At 45.4% G+C, this 9,579-nt stretch overlaps 1 protein-coding gene across 1 annotated transcript; it reads right to left on the bottom strand.

Annotated features, from left to right (window-relative positions):
* Nucleotides 1-4,210: 4,210 nt before the first annotated feature.
* On the bottom strand, nucleotides 4,211-5,329 carry LOC135361862 (Y-box-binding protein 3-like). The gene has a single exon (XM_064573585.1). The coding sequence runs from the start codon at nucleotides 5,327-5,329 to the stop codon at nucleotides 4,211-4,213; it is 1,119 nt and encodes a 372-aa protein (XP_064429655.1).
* Nucleotides 5,330-9,579: the final 4,250 nt, after the last annotated feature.

The following is a 9,579-nucleotide window of genomic DNA, read 5'->3' on the forward strand; positions in this document are numbered from 1 at the left end:
CCTCCAAGGACACACCAAGACGACACCTATTTATTGAACATTTCCTCCTGTCGAAATCACGATGAGTTATCATTTCATACACGCAAAGACTCCTATAATCAGAGAGAAAGAAACCAACAGGTGTTGGCAAGAATATGGAGCTGTTGGAACCCTTGTACTTCGCTAGTGGAAATGTAAAATGGTGCTGCAGATGCTGTAGAAAACAGTTTGGCGGTTTCTGAAAAAGTTAAATCAAAATTACCGTATGACCCAGCAATTCCACGCCTAGGTTTATACATACAATAATCAAGAAGTGTTATTCAAACTAATACTAATACATCACTTCTCAGAGTAGCACGATTCATAATAGCTAAATGGTAGAAATAACCTGAAAGTTCATCAATGGATGAATGGATAACCAAAATGGTTATCCACATGGTATACACATTCAGTGGAATGTTATTCAGCCAAAAACATTTATTGTAATACTGATACTTGCAACAACATGGATAAATGCCAAAAACATTTTGCTAGTTGAGGGAAGTGAGATACGAAAATCCCCATATTGTATGATCCCATTAGAGGGAATATCTGAAACAGGTGAATCTATCAGGACAGAAAACAATTTTTTTTTTTTCCAGGTGGAGGGGGTGAGTGAGAATGAAGACTGATTGGAGCCTGAATGGAGAGGTTTCGTTTTTGGGGGGGTTTTTTTTGTTTTTTTTTTTTTCTCTCTCAGAGGGATGAGAACCTTTTAGAACTAGATAGAGGAGGTAGTTGCACAGCATTGAGAAAGTGGTTAATAAAGTTGGTAGAAAAGTTATTGCTACAATTTATAGTGAAAAAATGAAAATATTTTAAAAATTAAAATACTGAATCACTTCTATATTATTGTGCGAGGTCAAAGTATCAGGAGACAGCGCATTTCTCAATTGGAACTTTATTTTCTCTTTGGGGAAACAGAGGTCATAAAACACCAGCATAAGGAATCTGGAATTTTCCCTGCTCACATATGTTCCTGACAGGGTCCTTTAAGAGGAGGACTTATGTGAATACTGCTTTGCTCAACCACACTCTTCACAATTCTCAGACTGCAAGGCAGTACCCTTCAACCCACTCACCTCTCCATCAGCCAGGTCAACTCCTCACAGTGGGGAGCAGCCTGTGAACCCAACATGTATATACAGAAAACATTTCCCCTTGACATATCTATGCCTGTTGGTTGACATGACAAGGCATCTAGGAGGGATCTGAGCTATCTCCCAATCATAGCAGGTTTAGTCTCACTTCAAGTCTCTCCTCCCCCCGCCCCGCCCCATTCTGTCTTGGTGTTGTGTGTCAGTACAGGTTCTTAGGCTTAGTGATTTGTGGTACACTCTGCTAACCTCCAAAGAAGTCAGCTGGTGTAGTGGGAAGAGTGCACTGGGCTGGGAGTCTGGAGTAACAACTTCTAGCTGTATGTTGACATAAATTGATCAAATCTGAGTTCTGTTTGTGGTGATTGCTAGATACAGTTTTTTAAAAGACTTTATTTATTTGAGAGAGAGAGAGAGTGCTCAGGAGCAGGGCTGGGGTGGGGTTGGGAGGTGGGGGGCTGGGAGTGTTAGGGTGGAGGGGTGGGGGGTAGGGAGGGGCAGAGGGAGAGGGCGAAAAAGACTCCCTGTGGAGCAGGGAGCCTGACCTGACCTGAGGGGCTAGAGCCCAGGATCTCAGGATCATGACCTGAGCCAAAGGCAGAGGCTTAACGAACTAAGCCCGCCAGGTGCCACATGCTAGATATAATTTTAAATTCAGGTATTGAAGTAGTGGTGCCTTTAGCCTGGAACCAACCCCTCCAGCACCTAAGTCACCTGTGTTTCCTCTGACATCCTGGGCTAATTCCACCAGACTACTCACTCCATTGTGCGGTCCTTGCCAGTTTTGTCTCCCTCTTCACTAGACTGTGGGCTCCTTGAGAGAAGGGGCCATCTTCTTCACCATGATGTAACCCCTAGTGCCTGGCAGAGTTTCTGGCACAAGCGCACACTCAAATATTTCCTGAATGAGTAATCTCTACTGTTTCTACTCGAATTGAGTGAGGATATCTAGCCATATTGAATGCCTGAGTACTCACTCTCTGAATCCCTTACGCTGCGCTATAATGTGGTATGAAAGGCTCAACATTTAAACCAGAAAAGTATTTTTATTTTGCTATTGATAATCTAATTTCCCCAATCTATAAAATGAAGTTCTAAAGCCCCCTGTTAGTTTCAAATGTATTCATTGGCCACTCGCCCCCTCCCAACCCTGCCTCTGACCCTCCCACCAATCCCAATATATTCAAAGGAAAACCAGGACAGGGATGGCATTCCCAGTCGGAGCTTCTCTATCTGATGGGAAAGGGGCTGAGGTGGGCTGAAACTCACCCATTTAGCCTTCCAGGAATCCTGCACAGCCTCCCTGGGTGGACCCAATCAGGAAGCACACATGGAAAATCTGGACTAGATGTTTCTTCAGCTCCAGAGGTATGCACGACAAAAATTATGCCTGTTTCATGCCCGCTTTCTTTTTAAGTTTTCTTCAGTTTTTTTTTTTTTCCTAGCTTTATTGCGATGTAGTTGACATATGATATTGTGTAAGTCTAAGATGCACAGTGGAATAATATGATACACGCATATTTTGAGACATGTTTACCTGAATCAGGCTAACACATCCTTCACTTCACTTAATTAACGTTTCGTTATTGTCATGGTGGGAACATTAAAGCTCCACTCTCATAGCAACTTTCAAGTATACAACACAGTATGGTAACTATAGTCATCATGCCATACATTAGGCCCCCAGAACTTATTCATCTTGTAACTGGAAGATTTTACCCTTTGACCAACATGTTTCCATTTCTCCCAAACCCCCCAGCCCCTCGTGCCCATGTTCTTTTAAATACTGAGATCAAATCCATTACAAAATAAAGGCAAATTCTGCCTCCAGCGAGCCCCCTCCCTTTTTTTTTTTTTTTCACCTGTCATGGTGTTTTGTCCAGCTTTTTGAGTTTTGTCTCAAAGACTATCTAAGTAGTAAGTGTGGGTAGTTGGACCCACCCTCCGGATTTATTGCTCAAATAGTAGGGGAAGGGGATGTGATGGGGACACTTCTTCCCTCTCTGTGTATTCTTGTTTTGGGGGGGCACTGTGTTAATTTATTAAAGCATTGCTATGCATCAGTATTTACCATTTATGTATGGGTTATTATGAGAGTTAATGAGATTTTATATATAAATACGTAATATGATCTATAATACATAATACATATATATGTGCTTCACCTCAATTAAGCCTCATAAAGACCTCATAAAGACCGTGGGCGGTAGGTCATTTCCCCATTTCTCAGGCAAGGTAACGAAGGCTTAGAGAGGTAAAATGATTTGCCCAAGGTCTCACGGCACCTAAAGGGTGGCATGGAAACTCCAGCCCAAGTCAGTGTGCCCCAGAATGTGTTCTTTTTTTTATTATTATTAACATATAATATATTATTTGTTTCAGGGGTACAGGTCTGTGATTCATCAGTCTTACACAATTCACAGCGCTCACCATAGCACATACCCTCCCTAATGTTCTAATCCTTTAGAACACCCTTGAGAAGTTCACCGCCCCCCCCCCGTAAGTCCACAATTAGCCTTACACTCATGTCTTGTACACAGAACAATAGGTATGATGTTTGCTAAAGCTGGTTCTGAAACAAACCGAAAGGACTGCCTCCATACACTTATGTGCTGACAAGATTTTTTAAAAAATCACACAATAACAGATAAAAGCAACATGAAATGATTTATTGAGATAATGACCACTCAGGTGAGTAATATCACACAGCAATGTAAGGTAATCTTCAATATCAGATCGTCTTTGTTTTTGTTATTAAAATTAAAAAGAATTTTTATAAGTACTTCAACTAATTCCCCTGGTGACACAGAATAATAGCTGTGGTCCTGGTCAGATCTTTTAAAAGAATAGGTGTGTGCGTGGGTGTGTGTGTACAGAAATTACCAATACAGATGGTAAGAGGGAATTTAGAAATATATAGGTCTTGTAGTTTTTCCTGAAACGTTGGGGAAGGGGCATGTATTTTTTTCTCAGGGCACAAATCTAACAGTCAAGGTGGATGTTTGGACTGCATTGCATTAAAGGGCATCATCTCCTCAAGGGGACATCCCCTGTAGCCCAGGCCTGGGAGTCCCTGGGAGGGAGCCAGGCTGTTGTTACTTGGCCTGGGTGGCAGAGGGGACCTCGGCGACCAAGGCGTCCTCCTCCTCAGCGGCGCTGCTCTTCTTGGCCAAAGCAACCAAAGCGGGTGTTTCAGCACGGCTCTTCTCGACCTTGCCTTCTCCTCCCACGGTGTCCTGGCCCTGGGCACCAGGCGCCTGCTGTGGGCGGCGGCGTGGGTTGTTGGGGCGGCAGGATCCGTAGCGTGGCGGGGGCTTCTGCTGCGGGCCGCTGGCCTCACGTCCGCTTTCCTTGTCTTCCGCGTCCAGCTCCTCAGAGATGCCCGCTGAGGGTCTTGGACCAGGAGTGGTGGTGCCTCGGCCCCTAGGGCGACTCAGCCGGTAGCTGGGGCCTGGCCCTCGCCGCGGGGCGCCCTCGGGCCTTGAGGCTGGGGCGGACCCGGGCAGGTGGGTGGGCCTCGGGCCGCTGGTGGGAGCGAGGATCGACGGGCGGCGGGACACGGCGGAGGCCCTGCGGTTCGGCGGGAAGCGCCGCAGCCTTTGGTCTTCGGGTCCGCCGGGCAGGCGGCGCCTCTGGCCCTGGGCCTCGGTGAAGCCTTCGCCACTGGCTTCACCTTCGTCGACGTCCTCCCCAGCGCCCCTGGGACCTCGCGGGGGCGGTGCGCGGCGGCGAAGGTAGAAGCCCGTGCAGAAGCGGGGGCAGTTGGCAGCGTAGCGGCTGCCCTGCACCGGGGCACCTGCTGGCCCGGTCACGTTAGCGGCCTCGGTGCCCCGCTCACCCTGCACCACGTCGAACTCGACTGTCTCGCCGTCGCCCACGCTGCGCTGGTATTTGTGAGGGTTGTTTCGGGTGATGGCCGTCTGGTGAACGAACACATCTTCCTGGGTATCATGCCTGCTGATGAAACCGTACCCGTTCTTCACGTTAAACCACTTGACGGAGCCTCGCACCCTCTTGGCGATGACCTTTTCGGGCACCTTTCCCTTGGCGCCTGCTGCCGCGGTGGTCTTGGGGATCGCATCTCCGCTGAGGTTGCCTGCGACTGGTGCCCGGGGAGGATCTCCGCCTCCCAAGGAAACCAGGAGTTTCTGCGTGGCTTGAGGCGAGACTGAGGCGGTCACCTCCGTGACGGTGACCTCTCCCACCTCACTCATGAGGCTGTCCTTGCTCTCCTTTGTCGGAGAACCTGAGGGAAATTTGGTCCTCGGTGATGGGGGGAGGGGGAGGGGGAGGGGGAAGGGCCTCGGTCTGGAGGCAGGAGCCTCGCTCTGGAAGGAAGGGTCTTGGGTCGGGCCCAGGACTCTTTGGCTTCACTCTGAGACTCTTGGAAAGGCCTGTGGCGTCTCCTGGGGCAACAGGACGCGGACCAAACAGTGGTTGCCGCGGTGACGTCTCAGTGGGGTCCTAGAGGCTGCCTGAGCTGGGGGGTGGGGCAGATGCACTCTGCCTGGAGCTCCAGGTGCCACGTCACAGCACCTCTTGGTCCCTCATGGAGAGGGGTGCACTTGAAGCTCTAGGAAGTGGTCTTCTTGAAGACTCTCTTGCTTGTTTGAGTGGGTGGGAAGAGAGGACCCAATTTCCATCTCTCTCCCTTGGTTGGAGATATTCCCAGCCTTCTAAGGGCACTCTCTAAATACTCTCACAAAACCCTGTTCCTCTTCCAAGTCCTTGTGAGCTCTGTATGTGGGTGAGGCATGTTGTGTAACTTGAGACAAAATGACAACCACATGAAATTAAGACCCAATCAAAGAAGCCCACTGTGGGTTGTTTTTTTGTTTGGTTTTCCCGCAGAGGGACTGGGGAAGCCTGCCAGGGCTAGAATGCTAGTACTGCGAGGACACTAAACTAGTGCAGGTTTATCCAGGCTAGTGTTAGGGTTGTAGACTAGTGACGCTGAGTGGGAACACTTTTGTTAACTGGGACATCCTGAAGACCTCGTTGAGCTCTGTGTTCTTGCCCACATAAAGCGAATAAATGATCAGGTGGCGTAAAATAGAACTGAGCCAATTTGCCTTGTGTTTTAACTGCAGATCCAGACTCCGCCCCCCCCCCCCCCCCCCCCCGCGAATGGTTTATAACTCTGTGATCTTCATCCTAAATTGCGGTTCTGATTTAATTGTATAGAAACCCTAAGAATTCAGCCTAACTACAGTGTTAATACTGTGGTAAGGGACAGCTAGCTCTACTGAAATATAAGCTTTCAGAAATGATGATCGAGCACGCTAAAATAGTAGATGGCAACTGGTCAGAAAACTCAGTTTTGCTTTATTAATAAGAGCAATGAAAATAAGCCAAGTTGGCCTACCACTTTAGAGTTTACAGAAACCTCTCACATGTTGTGCATTTGAGCCTGGCAACAACCCACTCTATAAGGAAGTGGGGCAGGTGTTGTTTTTACTTCAGTTTGACAGGTGGGGGGAACTGGGGCCCAGAGATAACAAGATCTAACATCTGATTTCAGATAGATTTCATTCCACGTCCAGGTCTCTTTCCACCACACCTCACCAGCCTTCGTGTACAGTTTTGTCACTTGTTTCATGTGATGTCAGAGAACAGGGACCTCTTTCAGAGAGGTCATACAACCCAGCAGAGAACCCAAGAAACCCCTCTTGCTTGGATGATCTGTCTCCCCTGTGTTCAGGCTGCCAGGCCTGCCCCTCTTCAGGGGCAAAAATTGCCTTCATATCAAGTAATCAGCAGCCCCTGTTCCCACATGCAGTAACCTTCTGCCTGCAACCAACTAGAAAACAAACCCTATTGTAGACTCAGGAGCCATTTCTTCCACATGCCGGTGTAATACCAAATGGAAGAAGGGATGCTCATTTTTATTTTACTATTTAAAAAACACTTCTTGGGGCCCCCTGGGTGGCTCATTCGGTTAAGCATCTGCCCTCGGCTCAGGTCATGATCCCAGGGTCCTGGGGTTGAGCCCAGCCTCAGGCTCCTTGCTCAGCGGGGAGTCTGCTTCTCCCTCTCTCTCTGCCTGCCGCTCCCCCTGCTTGTGCGCTTGCTCTCTCTCTCGCCCGGAAATAAATGAATAAAAGATAATAAATAATAAAATAAAAATAAATTAAATTAAAAAAATAAAACACGTCTTCAGGTATCAGCTCTTGTGGTTTTTACAACAAGCCTGAGAGAGAAGCAGGCTCCTGTCTGTATCCTCACATGACTGTGAGTAAGTCAGGGCACCAGGGCACAAAGCATCTAACTGACCTAACCAAGGACACCCATGTAGTAAGTGCAGAACCAGGATAATACCTTTGGGAATTCAGGCCCTCTGGTTCTTAGTCCACTGTATGCTCCACTGTCCCACCAGGCCAGTTCTATGATATTGTCAACAGTTCTTTCTTTCATGTCCTGAGAGCTCTTCTTGATGCTTCCCATATTTGCCATGGTCATTCCCATCTCTGTGCCCGTGTTCACTTTTGTCCTCATTCTCCTAGAAATATACTTTCTCTCCTCTCCTCTGTCTGTACAAATCCTATCTTCCCTCTGAATCTCAGTTTTGCAATCCCCTCCCACTCCCTTTCCAAATGCACCAGTGGACCCCAATCTCTTTCTTCTTGGAAATCTGGTTGCACTTACAGCCTAAAGGTTAATGGCTACTCTACTTCTTCCCTAATGTGTAAGGCTTTCTGTCTCACTATGATCCGCACTAGATTCTAAGCTCACTGAAGCTCACTAAAGAGTGAACACTTTAGGGGCAGCTTTAGGTGGCTCAGTTGGTTGAGAGTCCGGCACGTGATTTTGGCTCACGTCATGATCTCGGGGTCCTGAGATCGAGCTCCACGTCAGGCTCTGTGCTCAGCGGGGAGTCTGCTTGGGATTCTCTCTCTCCCTTTCCCTCTTCCCTTCCCCCTGCTCTCTCTCTCTCTCAAATAAATAAATAAATCTTAAAAAAAAAAAAAAGAAAGTGAACACATTAAGTTTCGTCTCTCGGTTTCCTCTCTGAGTACCATGGTGCCTGGAACAGTGCTGACTGTATAAAGGGCCACCACAGATGTGTACTTGTGGATTAAATATATGCCTTCCCCCACCCCCCTCAAAGTGGCTACATCTGTGGATTTCTTACAGTCGCTAGCACAGCACCATGCACGAATATGCCAATGAGATTCACTGAGTTGGACTGAATATGCCTTCTCGAATCTCCTGATGTTGATTGCATGATAGGAAATTTAAAAAAAGATTAGATAAATAAATGGCAGAGAATAAAAAAAAAACAGTAGAGGTGTCAATGAAACTAATAGTTGGTTATATAAAAAAGATCAACAAAAGTGACGAACCTGTTCCTAGATTGACCTGTGGGAAAAGAAAACTCAAATTACTAGAATCAGAAATGAAGGAGGGAACATTACTACCAATCTTCTAGAAATAAAAAGTATTATGAAGGAACCCTATGAGCAGTTATATACCAATAAATTAGATAACTTAAATGAAATGGAAAAATTCCTAGGAACTCACCAACTACTGGAACCAATGGAAAACAAAATCTGAAAAGGTCTATAACAAGTAAAAAGGTTAATTAATAACTTCAAAAATACCCACAGGAAAAGGCCTAGGCTCAAGTGGCTTCTCAGATAAATTCTAGAAAACACTAAAGAAGAATTAATACAAATTCTTTACATACTCTTCCAAAAAGTAGAAGAAGGGACACTTCTAATACATGTTACAAACATGGAAGAACCCTGAAAGCATGCTAAATGAAAGAATCCAGTCACAAAAGACTACATAATTATATGATTCCATTTATATGAAGTGTCTAGAATTGGTAAATATATAGAGACAGAGAGTGGATTAGTGGTTGCTCAGGGCTGGGGTGGATAGCTGAATTGTAGGAGGTTTATCTAGAGGTTGATTAAAATGTTCTAAAATTGATTGTGGTGAAAATTGTACAACTCTATGAATATACTATAAATAATGGATTATATACCTTAAATAGGTGAATTGTATTTTTATGAATTATATCTCAAAGTCACCAAAAAAAGAAATCAGATACAATCCAACTGTCCATCAATAAGAAAATGAATAAATAAATTATGACACATTCATTTAGTGGAATACTATACATCCATCAAAATAATGGGGTATATCTGTGAATACGTTCTGATCTGTATGATGTGCCGAATTTTGTATTAATTTCAAAAGCAAGAAATGGTATAATGTGAGTGTGTTTTGTAAACAAAAGCATTTGTATATGTATGACACATGTACATATAGGTATTTCTGAATAAATTCAAGAAAAAGCTGGGAAATATATATACCAAATTGTAAACCATTTAGAAGTGGGATTAGATAGGCTGAAAGGGGACTTTTGCTTTATAAAAATTTTAAAGTAGTGTGATTTGGGGCGATTTTTACTTTTTTCAGTTTTTCTAAGTTCAAAAGAAATTTAACACTCACAAAC

This window comes from Mirounga angustirostris, unplaced genomic scaffold (genome assembly GCF_029215605.1).
Source record: "Mirounga angustirostris isolate CCGP_5_RB_7025 unplaced genomic scaffold, mMirAng1.0.hap1 SCAF_11, whole genome shotgun sequence".
NCBI classification, from domain to species: domain Eukaryota; kingdom Metazoa; phylum Chordata; class Mammalia; order Carnivora; family Phocidae; genus Mirounga; species Mirounga angustirostris.

Bases quoted from the DNA above. Each gene is read 5' to 3' on its own strand.
- LOC135361862 (XM_064573585.1), bottom strand. From the start codon at position 5,329: ATGAGTGAGGTGGGAGAGGTCACCGTCACGGAGGTGACCGCCTCAGTC.